This window comes from Branchiostoma lanceolatum, chromosome 1 (assembly GCF_035083965.1).
Source record: "Branchiostoma lanceolatum isolate klBraLanc5 chromosome 1, klBraLanc5.hap2, whole genome shotgun sequence".
NCBI classification, from domain to species: domain Eukaryota; kingdom Metazoa; phylum Chordata; class Leptocardii; order Amphioxiformes; family Branchiostomatidae; genus Branchiostoma; species Branchiostoma lanceolatum.
Window position 1 is genome coordinate 6341886 of NC_089722.1, and position 17997 is coordinate 6359882.

General features: G+C 41.1%; 2 protein-coding genes across 2 annotated transcripts in view; both read left to right on the forward strand.

The window, feature by feature from the left end:
• Positions 1-498: 498 nt before the first annotated feature.
• Positions 499-12116, forward strand: LOC136431254 (trophoblast glycoprotein-like). The gene is made up of 4 exons (XM_066422582.1): positions 499-1258; positions 3329-3584; positions 9779-9932; positions 10453-12116. The coding sequence occupies exons 1-4, from the start codon at positions 1143-1145 to the stop codon at positions 11097-11099; spliced, it is 1173 nt and encodes a 390-aa protein (XP_066278679.1). The 5' UTR covers positions 499-1142; the 3' UTR covers positions 11100-12116.
• A 2701-nt stretch (positions 12117-14817) lies between these two features.
• Positions 14818-17997, forward strand: part of LOC136426457 (fibrocystin-L-like) — an 80472-nt gene continuing 77292 nt past the window's right edge. The window contains exon 1 of the mRNA XM_066415157.1: positions 14818-15230. Coding sequence (XP_066271254.1) covers positions 15167-15230 — 64 coding nt within the window. The 5' untranslated portion in view covers positions 14818-15166. The remainder of the gene's footprint in view (positions 15231-17997) is intronic.

Here is a 17997-nt window from a genome sequence, read left to right on the forward strand (position 1 = left end):
GATTTATTTTGTATAGTTTTATTATGTTGGTGGTGGAATTTTTGCGCAAAGAACTTTTTAAAAATGACCTTCGAACCGGAGAGAAAGGTTCATCTACACCCCCTGCCCGAAAAATTGATTGCTTTTATGTGTCATACCCTTAATCTTTCCCGCCAAGCCAATCAAAACTGACAAAACTTCATACAATCTGTCATACAAAATGCTGTGAACTTTTTCCGGATGATTGTTTTTCTTCTTTTCAATCTAGGTTAACCAGCGGAAATCAATTTGCCATATGCTTATCTCTGGCGCATTAATAGACTATACATTATGTAACGGAAGTATTGACCGACATTTCCAAACGGAGCCTACTTCAATGAGAAAATATGTGACATTTTCACAGATAAGTTTCATCTAGATAAAACGTTAGACCATCTAGTCACTTTCCCGGTGGACATCAATGTAGGTTGTAGTCCCGTTCACATCTCACCGCTGTAACCCTCCGCTCCTTGGGGGTATCTCAGTAAGTGCGCATGGCGTCACTACCCCGCCGCGCGCATCGGTTTCTAGAACCCTCAAGGAATACAGAATAGCTTCCGCGTAAAATATTCTACGTGGCGGCTCATCCTTGAAACGTTCTGGGGGAAGGTTGCTTAATGTTTTCCCGGCTAGAGTCGTGCGTGGAATGCGGTGACGGCTTCTGAGCTGCCATCTTGTAGCGTTGCTGCCATAGGAACGTCAACTACGTATGGTTTTACTAATATTGCAGGTGCTTCATGGTTACCCGTGAGTTGAGTCTACTGGCTCGATTGTTTGATACACTGGCGTACAAGGAAGCTACGGACGGCTGAAGGATCGTTTTTACCGCGCAACGCAGTCAACAAGGCCGTATTTTTTTACGATTTCTGTGAACCAATCCCTTGGACCAGCAGTACACATTGCTGAGTGCAATCCTACGGATTTATCCGTCGTGATTATGTTTACTTCCGCCAAGATTCGTGCTCGGAGGAAGAAAAACACCGGACCCTAACCTAGAGGGTACCCGATATTTGGCGCAGCTTCTGCTGAGGAGTAAATATCGACATAAGAACAGTTTTTAACTCGGACTGCAGGAACGCCGTTCGGACGTTTACTCGGGTAACAACGGTTCTAAAAACGACACAATGGCGGTGTGTACCTTGCTGACCCACACACTTGTGTTCGTCGTCTCAAAGGAACTGTTTCTGACTCATGCTGCGTCGGCATCAGATAGGCTCTGCCCGCCAGGATGGCCTAAAAGGTATGGTAATTTGTGAAATATCTTACCTTCACATTCTCGCGCTGTCAGGATTACAGTCATGTTTTCACATGCGTAAACGTAACTCTGTATTCACCCATTCAGAACAGTGCTTGCAGACTACGTATATAACGTTACTGGTATAACAATATCAGAGGAATATTCCAGATAGATTCCAACGGACCATTTTCTGATAAAATGTATTGAACGAGTGCAGTTTCTGTTGTGAAAATCCGCATCCTAGGGCGACCAATTTGTCATGATCAGAAAACTTTGTCGATATTGTCTGAATTTATCGTAGAAACGTTTGCATAACGTGACCTTCTGAAGGTTGTTGGGATGCTCTCATAAATCCAAGGAAATGTCAAGCTGTCCAATATGTTATCTCTCCGGAGGTGAATCAATACAAAGCGATGTGCGCAACCTGTTCTGCTCATGCAGCGGAGGATGTTCCTATTAGTAGTTAGTAATACCCCAAAAAATAATTACTCGAGTAACTGCAGATAAAATTTTGAAACGGACGTTTCAGACAGCATCCACTGTCTTTCGTCAGTGACTAAAGGAAGGGACTGGGAAACCAGGTTTTATACCAAAAGTCTGAATAGATATTTAATGAGGTTAAGACAATTTAGGATGTCTTGACATAGTCTTCGTTTAAGCAGTTAGGTGCTTTTTTAATCATTTTCCCCACATAAAAAGGACCCTAGGGCTACTTCAAGGTTTCGGGCTATAGATAAAACTTTACTAACACTGCAAAAGTACAAGGACTTTCGTAAGGTCTTCTACAACGATAAAATAGATACATGTATGCAAAAGTAGATACAGAGATTTAAACACAGTAGTAACAAGGTATATGAGTCTATCATTATTATATTGGGATTTCAGAGTTACAGTTTCTAGCATTTACGCATTCTTTATATGGTATATTTACCTAATTGCACACTGTAAGGAATGGTTGGCTACTCGTAAAATGTAATATTGAAGTCATCTATAGCATGAAATGTATCAAATTCTTCTGAGCAATTGGACGGAAGAATGAATAACTTTGGGCTTTTATCATTATGATTGAAACGACCAACGACAAAAGTGATGTTCATTTTTATTTTCAAAATTAGACAGAATAGAATAAATCTGAGTGTGCACATGGGGAATTTTCTCATTTCTACATTCAATTTGTGACTACTAATTCTTTGTCATCTTCGTGATTGATCTACGAATGTCAAAATCCTGTATGTACGAGAGGTACCTTTCTATAATTACCAGTTGAGAATATTTTTCACGTAACGGTCACCACGATAGTTCGGACCAATTTAGGACTAACCGGCCCAAGATGAGAAGCAGGTGTTACTAGGGCTGCTTGGTGACATTACCTATACCATTTTATTACACCGGAATGTTTTTTGCATAATCCACTCACACCGTGCTGGACCCCTACTCGTAAATACCACAATCGCATCCCAGATGTTCTCTTGCATGGTCATAAAGACGATTTAGAAGCAAATTTATCAAAGAACCTTATTGGCAATGTTCACTTCATCAACATCTTTCTTGCCTAGCGGCAGGAACTGATTGCTAATACCCCCAATCTTCTCGAATCAGTAAAATCACCCAGCTGCAGCGAGTTTTTCATTTCCTCGATGGTAGCTTTTGCAATCAAAAGGCAGTGAAAAGTAGACAATATATTATGTCATACGCATAACTTGTGATATTTTTTACACGTGCCTTGATGCAGTGTTTCCGAATACGTGGCGGGGCTAGTGGTCCGTGTGATTATGTCAGTGATTGAATTTTTCAGAACAATCACTTTCGTAGATAAGTGTTTGACAGGATTTTCATTAAAAGCCAGTTGTCACTGCTTGTTTTAATGCATGCTCGTTTTGCTTGAAAAACATGCTGTTGTTTAGATAGTTAATATCAAGTATCTTTTTTTCTGAATAACGTAAAGATTGGCATACACTTTCTATCTAAGTGCACTATCTAAGTGCACTTTCTATCTAGTGCACGTCGTAAGAGCACAACTCGTTCACATTGTAGTTCCTATATTTTTCAACATTTTTCTTCTACATTTTGTAGGTGTGAGTGCTCGGAGTCTACAGGGACAGTACAGTGCAACAAGGCTGGTTTAACAACAGTCCCATCGTCCATCCCACCCTACGCCACCTCTCTCACCATCACCGGAAATAGTATACCCGTCATATCCGGTCCCATGAACTCCTCGTCGCTGCTGGATTTGAACCTGGCCAACAACAAGATCCAGGTTATCAAGAATTCATCTTTTGATCTCCTACCGTTCTTGCGGCAACTTAACTTGGACGGAAATCCGATCAAGGTATGTTGACAAGAAGCACAGCGTGACATCATTATGAAAGATGTTTTTTTTTTACATTTTAGTTTTTCTTACAAGCTATTCTTCTCTAAATCATTGTGATCTTCAGAGGTTCTAAAAACATTCCTTTTCCTTACTTTCTGTCACGACATAGGTTTAGAGGACACCCCTATGTTCCGATACTCCTATGTTAGGAGTTCACTTACCTAAGTGCTCAAGGATTGAATTACATGTATTTGACGTAATAAATCAATTTACCTAAGAGCAACTACTTTCGTAAAAGAGAGTTTCTTATTACCGTATCTTCCAAAGTTGAGAAGCTTCTAATTTTTTAGAACAAAATACTATAAGAAAAATATTTTCTGTTTCTATGTATGCCCTTCTGATTGAGTATGAAAGAATTGTACGGGAATTTTCGACGGATGGCTGACATAATTCTGAGACATAACATGAGCTCGCTGCAGTTTAAAACACACTTAAGCCTTGCCCCGGATCGTTAAATACATGTCCCCGGCGTAACGATCGCAAACGTAATGTATCCATTTTGTGTCATTAAGTGTGATTTGTGCGTGCAGGTTCGCAGAGGACGTGCCCGTGGAATAACAAACGCGACGAGGGCGGACTAGTTTTCGAACCACGCGTAGTTAAAATCGCATCAACGGTTAAGACAAGTGTGCCCTTAACGAGATGACTTCGCCCCCAAATCAAATGAATGACTTTTCACGAAATTGGTGAACAGATTGCCCTAAGTGCTTCAAGCGTATGGGAGACAATTTAGAAGAGTAATTACCGATTGTCCCAGACTAGAATGTATGTAATGACATCCGCATTTGCGTCATCAGGGCACGATCGATAGAAACGCATTACTAGTCGGCCGCCGTTTACTTTTATCATGTTCTAATCAAGCGGCTCAACAAACTTTTGTCAAACTTTTTTTCGAGCTTCTTTCGGTTTTTAAAGTTCCCGTCTCTGTAATTGGTAAGGCTTAAGAAAAAAAGATGTTGTGATTCCGGTTACGGTACTGAAAGAAATAGTAGGTAGGTTGGGATTCTCTTTTTTAATTTCAATTTTTTATCTTTAGATTTCGGCCGAAGTGATACAACAAAAACAGTTTAACAAAATTGTAAAGTTTAAGATAATCTTATTGAAATATTTAACGTGTACCTCCTTAATTCCTAGGTGTTAGGTCTGATTTTCTTGCAGATTCGACGTTGTTGATCTGTTGCCAACCACTGTGTTGTATTAAAATACACTAGAACAAGGCTTCATAAAAGTACTAACCCAAACTTCGATTTCAAACGTTCTGCTCCGCCTGAAAGTGAGAAGGGTCTATTTCATAAAGATGGAAAGAAAAAAGGGGTGTTGACTAGTTCAAACTCCGAGAGAAGTTGACAGTAGTAAACAAACCTTACCTTTGACCCCAGTTTCTCTCCTGTATACATCCGCGCGCTCACGGCCAGCAGGACCCAACACCTCACATATGTCCTTACGCCAATTAAACTGCTGAACTGAACTGATTTTGACCAAAATGGAAGAGCATAGACCCTACCTCTTCTGTCTAACCCCAAAAGTCTACAGATCGGGCCAAAATGTTCAAGGAAAGAAGGATTTTCAATTGTCTTCAGTAGGGTTCCCATTTTGAGTCCGACACTGCGCAACTCCACTGTGACGTTCGGTCACTGCGCAACTCCACTGTGACGTATGCCCTATTGTCAGTTGCAGACAATATCACCAAAACAAAACAAAACAAAAGCAAAACAAAACTACGCAAAACAAATGATGAGTTCCGAATGATGATTTGATAAGCTGAGAGTGAGGAACCGTGTCATCACCAGGTGGTCCACGTTACGCGCCGCCGTCACAGTTAATTCATAAAAGAACGTCATGACGTCTTTGGCGCTGAGCAGTCGTCCATCAGCCGGGGCGCCGCTCTGGCGCGGAATGCTGAATGAACCGGGCTGCGCTGATAGAAGTCATGACCTCATGGCACTGTTAGCCGGCAGGACTGACCCGAACCAGGCATTATCACTCCCAGGTTGTTCATTTTGTTCCGAGATATCATTTTGGCGATTCTCCTTAGGCCACGCTGATTTCTTTATATGGATGACATTTTCAGGGCACTCCAAAGCTAATGCAATCGTGCGAAGACAAAACGTTTGACAAAAACAGTATAAACTTGCCATCATTATGACATCTAAGTGGTCGGGAAAGTTTAACAAATGACTGCACAGTTAGAGGACAAGCTTAAGGTTTGCCAAACAATGATTTCTTTATTTTTGTTCTTTGACATCTTCTTTTTTAACTTTGTCATCCACATGATATCATGATTAATCAAGGCAGTGTGGTCTTACTTGCTTGCCAAACTTCTGCTTCGTTATCTTATTTTCTAATAGTTTTTTTTTTTTCAAAGAGAATATCAGTGCAAAAAGTTTTTTTGTTCCATCTATCGATCTTATCATTACTTCCTGACGGTGGATTTGTCTTGATTTACTGAAAATAGCTCAAAATTATATACAGTACTTTGCACGTTACTACGTCGTTGCCACTATCTTTTCTAGTTATGCATTGCGGTACACATTGGCATTTTCATCCTCAACGCGACGCTACGCATCTGGAATCATATTTCTTGTACGATTCCACCTGTCATTTCAGTAGAGTAGTCTATTATTTCATCCCGGTCGTCTGAACATTGACAGATGTTCCCACAGCGCGTACATCAAGCGTGAACACCGTTCGGCGTCATACGGAGTTAATACCGCTCCCGCGTACGTCAATGGCGTTCTAGAAAACGCATCCGTCTTTATGTAACGTCTACGCAGCTGCCATCGATCGTCTCGCAAATGCCTCAGTGCGTTATTAAGGATGGAGCTAGCTATAGAAAAGGAACAGCGTGTGTTAGGGCTGGTTCTACGCGATAAAAATAAACATGTCTTCTAGGGATTGAAGAATTGCCGGTTTTGCATTGTATGATGAAGTAACTTTCTAGTAGCACACTGCTACTACGTCGTAAAGTCTGAAATAAATTACCATCTACATTTCTGCTACTTTGTATATCTTTCAAAACACGGGATATTCACGAACAGGATAAAGCTAAGCATGTCTATTAGGGATTGAAGAATTGCAGGTTTTGTGGTTTTGTATGATGAAGTAACTCTCTATAGTAGCACACTGTTCTCACCATATGCATTTCTGCAACATCGTCTATCTTTCAAAAGAATAATGAATATATTTACGAACACGCACATTCAGAAATGTTGAATAGCTATATATATATCATTTCTCTAGTACATTATTGTTTACAACGCCAGAAGGCGAAGCATTTAGTTGCAGGAGCTAACGTTGTTTTCGGTAAATGGTAATTTGGATTCATATTTTGTAATTAGCTGATTTAAATCGGTTTTTAATTTACAAAATACCTACCCGAAGGCCAATAGCAAGGACACGTAGTATGTAATAATGAAACAGATAATACCTTTACTAAGACATTAATGATGTAAGATATTAAGATCTAGAGCTGCTTTTGTTGGGTTTTCCCTCTTCGTTTGAGGCAATGGAAGATGAATTTACCCACTTATTCAATTATATGTTGTTCCTTGATTTCAATTCTAGAATTGTTCTCTCTTCATCAGTAATGGTGGGGAAGCAAGAATATACTTTGGACGCTTCTGTAAACAATTGGCTTATTTCATCAACATCAAATGAACAACTAGAGATGAAAGGGCTTACATGTAGGTCTTCCATTGCATTTGAAGAGCAATAGGTTGCGGTACAGGTAGTTTCATATACCGTTCGTTAGCCTTTTTCAACTCCTAGATACTGGGAAAATACCATGTTAATTTCCTTGCATGTCCCTAGACTAAAGGAGACAAAATCACATTATATCACCTGATACATAAACCAGACTTAAGAGCTTTGTATTGAGAACAGTAATTCCCACAGCATGTCATCGACGTCTGAAAGTCTGAAACAAATTAGATTCTGACCGGAATCATTCCCCATCAGAACATGCCTCACGACAAACCCTACCTATATGGATGGATTGAATTACACTAATTGACACGACATCTTTCTAACCTTCTCATTGGAAAGAAATTTGATTCTAAGGCTGGATTCTATAGGCTCTTATCTTATGCCTCTCATCACAAATGGTCTGGCGTTGGTCGAATTGAATTTAGTACAAATACAAAGTTTATTGCAAATACATGCCCTAGGGCTAATTGCAAGTACAAACAACACATATAATAATGATAAATACAGTGATATTAATGATAAGGGCTACATCCAACATTATGGTACATCATAAAATCTACATGGTCCTAGTTTTGTTGGGGTTGACTTAATCTAGATTGAATCGCTACAAGACGGAAGTGGAGCGATTATTGATGGGGAAGGGGTGGAAATGGAGTGAACCAGGAGTTCACGAGAAAAATAGGTAGAAAACGTAACGGAAAATGCACATTTCTCCGGGTAGGTCCCTAGCTTACATACAATCAAAAATTTTCTATGGTTGCAGTAGAGGGGTTGTCGCTAAACTACATAACGTTATATGTAGTATATAGTGGTCACGATAGCCAGATGTTCCTTATGTAGAAGTGGTTGCTGGTTAAGGTCTGACTGTATTAGTATAAAGTGGTTACTAGTATAGGTTTGACTGTGTTAGTATAGATTTGACTGTATTACTATACCTTTGCCTAACTAGATTAACCTTGAAAGTTGAACCGTTTGATAGAACATTACGTGGTTGCTTTAGGCAATGTCTTATGATTCAAATAATTTTCTGGTCATGATACGCCCATTTTGTCAAATACATTAGTCAAGTTACAATTGGTTACCAATAGTTATAATCTTTCCCACACCTTTTGGTGTATAGGGAAGTACGGTGCCTAAATAACTGTCCACATGTGCATAACCAAAATGAAAACAATACCTTCATCGCGGAGGTAAGCATGTGTTTATGTGACATTTTGTTTTCTATAGTCCTAAGGCAATATGCCAAGCACTACTGCAGGAAGCTAGTCCAATTGTAGTTGGTGTTTTAGGCTCCCATACTCCTTGCTTTTCGCGCGTGTTGAGTGCTAAGTAGAGAAAGCAGTCTGTATCATTTGCCTTTGGTATGACCCGGCCGGGGTTCGAACTTCCGATCTCCTCATCAATGGATGAGCAAACATTCTGAATAGCTGGGCCATTCAGACGGAATGACAATTACCAGCCCGTAGACTGCGTGCCGTTTACTGAATCGTTCCCTCTGCCTAGTGGGTTTGGGGAATCGATATGGCCGGAGTTGATGTGCTCATCTATTACCTTGCCCCGCGACCTTGACTCTTGGCTTTTCCAGGAAAACAACATGTCTAGATATGTTTAAACCACAACCTGAGATGTATGTCTAAGTTCTATATAAACACATTATTACCTCCGTGAAGGGGATATCGTTTTCAGTGGCTGTATTAATGTGAACAGGAGTTATTTGATGTCGTTGTCGCGCTTGGATTGTGATGATGGTTAACAAGGTTAAAAATTTTCAATTTGCATACAACCGATTTTGTCGACGTTTCGGCGGACCGTCTGCCCCCTTCCTCAGGCCAATACTGAATGGTTGTACTTCGCACTGCAGCTAGGTGTCGCTGCAGTGGGTAGCTAGGATGCGGTCCCAAACGTGACTGAGCTTGTATGTCCCCTCATCACTGACATCACTGTTCATGACGTTCTGGTGAATCGTCTGCCCCTTCCTCGTGGCAATACTGAATGGTTCGTCTTCGCACTGCAGCTAGGTGTCGCTGCAGTGGGAAGCTTGGATGCGGTCCCAAACGTAACTGAGCTAGTATGCCCTCTCATCACTGTTCATGACTGAAGTAGATTGGAGTGTGATGATATTCTTATCCGCCTGTTCGATGCATTCTTTTGTCTTTTTACTCAAACGCTGTACATCGTAATATTTGTGTTTAAAGCTGTCTAGACTCACAGATGTTTCGTTTGGAACACCCATCGCTCTTGTATTCACATCAAAACGTTATCCCAAGAGTTTTAGTTCCTTGTTGTCTTATTCAAGTCAGGTGGTCCATTTTTCACTTCGGCTTTAGTAATGGAAAGGTACAATATCGATCTACAACCCCAATTTCAAAGGGCCATGCACTCCACTGTGCTTCCTTCCTGGAGTCCTTGAATAATCCATGTGTTAACCTGCAACTGTTTCCTTCCAGTTCGTGAGCAGAAACGGAAGGGGTTTTATCTACAACCTCCATTTCCTCCGGGAGCTGAGCATGACGGGATGCGGTCTGGGCGAGGGAACCTCCGCGAGGGGTAATCGATCGAACCTGCAGGGCCTCGTTTATACCCTAACCAAGTCAAAACTAGGTAAATGTGGCGAAGTTTTGTAATATGGTACTAAATGCAGATACAGACCAGATAGCTAGGTAGACACCAACATTTTCTAGATTCAGACATGATCCAAAGAAAAACATGTGGTAAGCAAGCAAGGAGATGAGCAGGGCCTCGTTTTTACCCTGACCAAGTCAAAACTACATGTAGGTTTTGTTGCAATTTGATACAAAACGTACTACAGACCAGATAGGTAGATACCAACATTTTCTAGAAGAAATAGATTTAGACATGTCCAAAAGAAAAAAAATGTGGTAAAGCAAGAAAAAGGATGAGATAGCGGTAGCTACGGAGGATGGTACCCAGGCTTGGAAGACAATATCTTAAAATCTCATCTCAAAATCGCGGAGAGATAATAATGTTTGAAATGTGGTTGCACTATTAGGTTTCTAACCTAGGGCAAGTATTTATCATCACTTTGTTATTCCTTCCATATATCCATCGGTTCATCCATCCATCAGTTCATTCATATATTCAATTTGTTTCCATCTTTCAGGTTCGTTGAAGAAACTGAGGCTGATGAACAACCGTCTGTCGATACTACCTGTCGCGCTCTTAGATGCGTTACCCTCCTTGGAGGCACTGTATCTCGGCAACAACACGATATCGGAAATCCCGAAAAACCTTTTTCTCAAAACGCCGGACCTTCGCGTGATAGACCTCAGTTTCAACAGAATCCGGACGGTTTCCATAGAAACGACCGATCAGTTTGACAAGCTGGCTTCCCGGCATTCCATCAAGGTGAACCTCACCAGCAACCCTTTTTACTGCGATTGCGCACTGGTGGGTTTTATCAGCTGGATGCACCAGACTAGAAACATCACGATTGTGAACAATGTCACGTACAAATGTACGGCCAGCCAATCAGGACCTTTGTCAGGAAGAAGCATCATCAATTTAATCCCGAAGTACCTCGGTTGTTCGTCGACGTCACGAGGTACCGGTTTGCGGCTGCCGTACGCCGGGCTTGTCGTAATCGTCGTCGTCCTGTCGTTATTGGTCATGACTGTGATGTACTTGAACAGGCGCGGGATTGCTCGGCACTGCACCGAGCTCCAAAACGCCAGGAAAGGCAGAGTGGAGGAGAGAGATCGGCCGTGCGTCGCTCTTCCATACTCAGAAGTGACGTCCACCATTTCGTGATCCGTGTAGTTCCACTGTGTACAGACAGGTAGCGTTATTTTATGGTAAGATGTCGTGACTGGCGTGTTGTGAACAAAAGACACTGTCTGACATTCCATGTAGCTTCATCACCTTAGATGCCTTGTATATGTACGTGATGTATGTGACCGACTCAGCAGACTCTTGTACGCAGTCGTTAGCATGTCTATATTACGTGTCTTGGTATAACGTTAATCATATGGTACACAGGTACATGTAGGTGTGTATGCTATAAACATACACGGACGTCATTGTTAGGCTAAAGGAACACGCGTATACAGGGATTTTATAGGACATTTCATTGGGGGGGGGCTAAAGTTTCAAACTCGTATCCATGATTGACACATGTTCATGATTTTCAAATTGGAAAAGTAGACTTTACTGTGATGTCACAAGATTCTGTGCCAACCACTTGTTGAGCACATGCAGACGTCATCGTGATCATCACCATCATCACCTTAGAACAGACATCTATTTTTTCTTAATTTCTGACATTCTAGTATTTTTCAGTGATGGTGATACTGAATGCGGTGATACATAATACGAACGCTGTTGTACGGAAATTGAATCGCCAGTTTGAGTTAGTTCAAAATGAATCTAGCTCTCTAGGGTTTCATCTGCCAAATAAACTCCAAACTTAAATGTATACTGAAATAATAAGCAATATATTCGTATTGAACTGTTAACAAATATCAGCTGTACAAATGATAGACCCGTGTGCATCTTATGATGTGGTTTTATCGGCAATACATTGAAACATAAAAATTATCAAACACAAGAACATCAATCATTATACAGTTAGACGAACTGATTAGAAGCCAAGGCTATAAGCCGACTGTAATAGCATTAAACGTAGGGGAAACAACATGTTGGCAATATAGGAGGATAAAGTTAGGAAGTTAGAAAATGTTTTTGTAAGCCGTGTGCGCTAGCCATTGTCACTGTGACGTTTGTCTGTGTTTACTATCTAGTAAATAAATAAAAGGGCTTTAGAACGTACTTTCGCCGTGTTTTCTTCTCTAATATCGTCGTCATTTCTGCGATTTTAGATAATGCGTCTGGTGTTTCTATTTATCAGGTGCCATCGTCTGTCACTAGGTGGCGCTTTTGAACCTCCTGTTACGAATGGCGGAGAAGAGTTTTATCGATGTCGATATTTAGTGGCATTCGTCTCCGCTAGACGGCGCCTTTGATACATCTGCTGATCTCTAGTTACTTCTATTGAACCGTTCCGTGCAGGTGCATATGTTAACTTATTGCCCATGTGTTCATTTACTCTAATCACAGGGATTACAAACAGCCTGAAAACGAAAAAAATATTGATCAAAATATGATCAACGATGACCTTCTCAAACAGAATGGAGAGCTAGATTCGCTTTTTGCCATTCCAAAGTCAATGACACCATGAATAGCAAATACATGTACATGCACAAGTGGATTCTCACGTCCTACAAAGCTATCCATCCATCAAACCATCATCCGTAAACAGGGATGACCTACTCGGATGTTTCTGTACGGAAATGATGACGACAAGTGAGTCTGCGGGGGTCAACGACCGAAAGTTCATTACGCTGTGAAAGTCAAGTCGCACCTTAAATCATCCATAACGTTAAATCTGCTACAGAAGTTCATAAATGCAGTGTTTGAAGAACAAGAAAGAAAAAGCTTGGTGTTATTATTTGACTTTCAGCTTTTTTTATATTTTCAACTAGTGCATTTTTCTAGTCTTGTGTGTGTGTGTGTGTGAGTGAGTGAGTGAATGAGTGTGCAGTGCGCAGTGTGTGTATGTGTGTGTATGTGTGTGTGTTAGTTAGTGTACGTGTGTACGTGTACACGTGTGTACATGTGTACGTGCATAATTGTCAATAAGAGAATTTCATGCACTTGTTCACACTTCTTCAGCCCTAGGTAAAAAAGCAACATGAATCTGAATTCCTGACTTGAAGACTCTAAATCCTTGGAAAATGCTGGCATGTTTTGGTAGTCTCGCAAGGCCAGGCGCGTGGGAAAGTCACAGGGAAACAGGTCAGCCGAAAAGTAGGCCAAATCTACTCACACCTTAGAATAACAGCAGTGTATAATCCTATATACATACAACATTGTATTTATCGTCCTTAACAATAGCGAGATACTAGTAGGTCAAAATGTTGCATCGGCGTACTCTCGAAGCAGAGGTTCGGCTCCGGCAGCTGGCTTGGCGACATAAAGAAAACGGGACAAATAGAAAGCCCGACAAAACGCCTAAAACACGTCAAAAACAAGCCAAAGCTGAACCTCTGCTTGGAGAGTATCATATGCGGAGATTCGCGTTCTCGTAGAGCGCCTTTTCTTGTTTTCGCACGTAATCCCCGAAGCCAGCTTTGTTGAGACAACATGCAGGTACTATCTACTCTATCAACACTGGCCTTTCTTCTTTTCCAAGGAGCCGTTACCGCAATCTCTTTAAGGCAGGATTCCCCACATAAATAAACGAAGTATTCCTAAGCTCATACCCACAACTCGTACATATACAAAGAGGGGTTGGAAGATAGTGATAACTTTATTGCACAACAATTGTACAAGGTAACGTTACAAAGTATGGCATATACGTAGTACATAACTACAGTTCCATAAGGCTAATCTACCTAATATTATTTTATTTTGGGTGGATGAATTTAAAGTCATTTTACCAGGAAAATCTAAACCTTCTAGTATCGATCTTTCACGGTTATTTTCATACTTTTCTTGAGGTACAGCCGTTTCGCTGGCCTTTTGAACTTGTATGTTCTGCTTTATGCGACTGCCGGACCAACGACGTCAGGTGTGACACACATACATACCACAAAGTACAGTGGGTGGTGTCCTAGAATGTCGCTTTCTGTCAGTGATTTGTTGTGTGTCGTGAAACGTGAGAACGGAGAACTCTGTGGACTGATGAGCTTTGAGTCATTCTCTTAAACATATGAATTAGAATGCGTCTTTTTTCCGCACTCACGTCTTTTTTTCTCGCGTGGGGTTACATATATGACGCCACGAAGTTCACCGCACCCCCGAAAAGTTGCACCATGTGCAGATGGCTCAATCACAACGCACGTCAAAACTACGCAACATCACAAAACTTATTCAGGCAATCCAGCATACTCGTAAACCCCATTACGACCCTCCAGAGACTCTTCTTTTGTCTTCCGAATGAGGTCGCTGAACCACCTGGACGATACCATTTAAGAGAAAGGGTAGGTCTTCCTGTCGGTATCAAAGACCCGTCGGACGAGGTACTTATGGAGTACTTTGCCTTTTTAAATATCCTTCAGTCAAAGGATAACGACAACTTAACTCACCTTAAACGACGCCAAGGAACAAATCTGATTTTTGACAACTTTTTACTTCGTGTTGTACGTACTTATAACAAATTTGAGCTTTGTTTGTCCCTTCTTTAAGCTATGTTTGTAGACATTTGATTTACAGCGTTTTAATTAGGGTCATAAATCTAAGATAATAGCTTGTACAGAAACTGTTTTATTTGTTTGAAACGACGCACGAAAATGTAAGCATAATGATATTCAATAAAGTTGCTGTCTCTACACAACATTTCGTCATTGACTTCACTAATGACTTTTTTTAGACAAGGAACGGCCTTTGACCATGATTTGTCTGTCCCCTTTTCAAAATGAACAATGGACTATTCCTAGTTGAAATTATCCCCCCGAAATCCCCTCTGTTGCCGAAAACGGCTCGAGAGAATCCCGGGTGTGTTTCATCACCGGAAACGTTAACACACCTGTTCTAGAACAACCCTCTCCGAGAGACGGTTGAGAAGACAACCGCCCGCACTTGAACTCTTCAAGCCGGCTGTTGCCGGAATTCGACAACCTCTAGAACAAGGTGTACCCGACTTCTAGGTACAGATACGGGATTCGTTCCCTCTTCAAACGGCGTGTGTATATACGCACCTGTCGTGCAGGTAGATTTATTGGAGACTCGGGCGTTTTCTTGAACTAGATAGTGGTGAAGAATTTGTGTCGTCCGTCGCGGAGAGAACCGGGACGCTAACGGACAGGCGAGGGGGCAAGATGCGGTCTACGCCGCTGGGTTTGCTGGTACTTGCCGGTGTGTTAGCGTTGACTACCGCGGAAGGTAAGATTCAAATTTCTCTAGCAATTTCTGTATGTATCGACATTGTCTTGTTAGCTTGAAAGTCCATCTCTCTGTTGGTTGAAGTCATTCGGAAACAAGTTTTAACTGTAATTGCCAACACAAAAAATTGGGCTTACCCAAATTTTCGACTGTACAACACCAGTCACATTTTCTAGTGTCATCTCTTACGAAGTAGTCCCACTTGGTAAGATCGGTAACACACATCGACTAACACAATTCCACCAGGGTACATAATTCCGCCACCTTGAAAAGATACGTCTAAACAGATCTCCGACCCAACGTCCCCCACTTTAATGCACTCCTGTATATCTAAACTGTGCATACCTTGGGATGCTGCATTGGAGATCTCTCAAACACGTTGTTTTTCAAAGTGGCGGATTTATGTAACCCAGCGGATTCATGTTAATGGCGGTTAAATGAATTCATTTTAACTGTAAATAGAAGTAGCATCGAGATTTATTTCCATAGACACGGGGTTCTGATAGGTTTGTGCAATTTCACAACTTGTTGATTGTTTGAAATTTTTTTCGGCAGGAGTAGTTTCTTGCGTATGATGCATGCGTTATCTCTGTTTGGGACTATCAATGTTTGCACCAAAATAATGATGCATATGATTCAGTAATCATATATAATTGCAGATTGTATACATATCACTTACAAATTATGACATGTCTGCTCTTGCGGAAGAATGCTATAAAATATTTTACCAAGAACCATGATGTGTTATACATGTACTATGCAGTCTACCTGTATTCTGACTGGACAAACTTTGTGGGTTATTTACGTATACACTTAACAGGTTTGCACTCCCCCCAAACAAAACGGCTGCAAAAATACTGGATATGAATGCTTTAGGGAATTGTCTTGCTCGCTACCGAACAATGGTACAACCTGTAGACAAATGGCCGAACACACCAAGAAGTATCCAAAATTCCTTTGGGACCAAATGTACAACAAGAACAGGTAGAACAAGTGAAGAAAAATTCAGTCACATTATTGTCGAAAAGAGACATTTGTCTGGAAGGTACGTATTTATGAGTTTAATGAGGACCTAATGGGTGTAAAATTGCTTTTACACACCGCAAGAGTATGAGAAGACAAACAAGGACCATTGTTGACTAAACAAAAAGAAAACTTTGGTATAAAGTTTTCCACAGTCGTTCAACAATATCTACAGATCGGTAACGTTATATGTTAAATCGATAGGATTAAGAAAACACAACCGACAACAACATTATCTATACATACTGTTAGATGTAAACTTTTCGGTGAGGTGTTTTTAAACATCTATGCGTTGTTTGCTATAGTTGGCTATCTTTTTGTGTCGTTTAGCAATTGTTTCTCGTCCTAGAAGACAGTGAAAAAATGTCGTCCTTCCCGTTTCAACATCTGCTTGGAGACAACCTCATACACTGGTGAAAGTCACGAAATGGGTGTCATTCGTCCTTCCCGACGTTTCGTGTTGTGTCTTTACTAAGTCTTGTTTTGTCAACAGTTTTCTTTGTAACTTTGGAGTGTGAGGCACTCGGCAAACTTGTCTGTCATGTTGTGATTTCTAACTAGGCTGCGAAGAGTCGCTGGGCCATGCGAGGCTAAGAAAAGGAAAGTCAGCCGCCCACATCAGAGAACAGATAAAAATCTCAGACTTAGCATTCTAAAAGTCAGTTCGTCTGTATAGCAAAAATACTGCCACCATTGCCCAGGAAATCTACACATTCCTCCGCGCAATCGTCATGGGTAAAAGTCATGTTTAACATTCGATATTTTCCTGTGTTTCCCGAGCTCGTATAAGGCCACACCAACTTAATTTTATGGATGACATCCGCGCGCGCATTGATTTTCGCCTGTTGTAAAAAAAAAAAAAAAATCACCTCCTCCAAGGCTACACGGAATTCCGAAACTTGCCGACTTAGATTGCCGCAAAAGGCTAGCATTGTGCCGGCTTATCGGAAAACTGGGGCGTATTTGTGGATTGGTATGCCATCGATGTTGGCTAGGGGGATTTTGCGTTTGCACAGTTGTACGAGAGGATCGCGGCGGCCAGCGAGTATCGCCCAGACAATTTCAAACCGTGACGACCTATTCAGAGTGGCTCTCACACGTTTCTTTTGCAACAATGAGAGACATGGGAGAGGAATTGAGGGATTGGCAGAGGTCTCACAGTGAGATTTGTGAGCGTAAACCATGGAATGCTTAATATGGAGTTCAATGCCATGTATGTTGAAACTGCCCTTATGGGTGTATATGAGTATTCTCATCACAGTCCTATATCATCCACAGCCAAATACCTTCTAATAGTATACTTCTTTGGTCGTTCTTGTCAATATATTAAAAATCAATCACTTGCGCTGAGTCTGCTATAATGAACAAGACAACCTACATGTATCTCCTACAAATAAACTGTGTTCTGTGGTTCAATTCGCAATACCGGTACCAGCTTTGTACTAGTAGTCCTGTGGTTTAGCAGCATTTTTTTTTTTTGCTGGATTTTCTTTTTTTTCGCCCGCGCGCATTAGTTTTAGGGTCTCAAGAGGATGTCATCCATAAAATCAAGATGGTGTGGCCTAACTGAAAAAAGAAATTCTACATATGTATATATATAACTGCGCCTTCTTTCCAACGTTTTTCTTCGAGATTTCATTAATGCACGATGGTCAAAGAAAAGGTGACTTGCTTATGAAGAATGCAAATATTTCTATGCTAAAATGGGCGTCGGTGTGGCGCAACGGCTAGAGCGTTGGACTCA

What these genes read in the sequence shown, in the direction of transcription:
- LOC136431254 (XM_066422582.1), top strand. Translation starts at nt 1,143, where the DNA reads ATGGCGGTGTGTACCTTGCTGACCCACACACTTGTGTTCGTCGTCTCA. An exon ending in CCGCCAGGATGGCCTAAAAG is followed by an intron (nt 1,259 to 3,328) that starts GTATGGTAATTT and finishes TACATTTTGTAG; the next exon opens with GTGTGAGTGCTCGGAGTCTA. An exon ending in TGGACGGAAATCCGATCAAG is followed by an intron (nt 3,585 to 9,778) that starts GTATGTTGACAA and finishes GTTTCCTTCCAG; the next exon opens with TTCGTGAGCAGAAACGGAAG.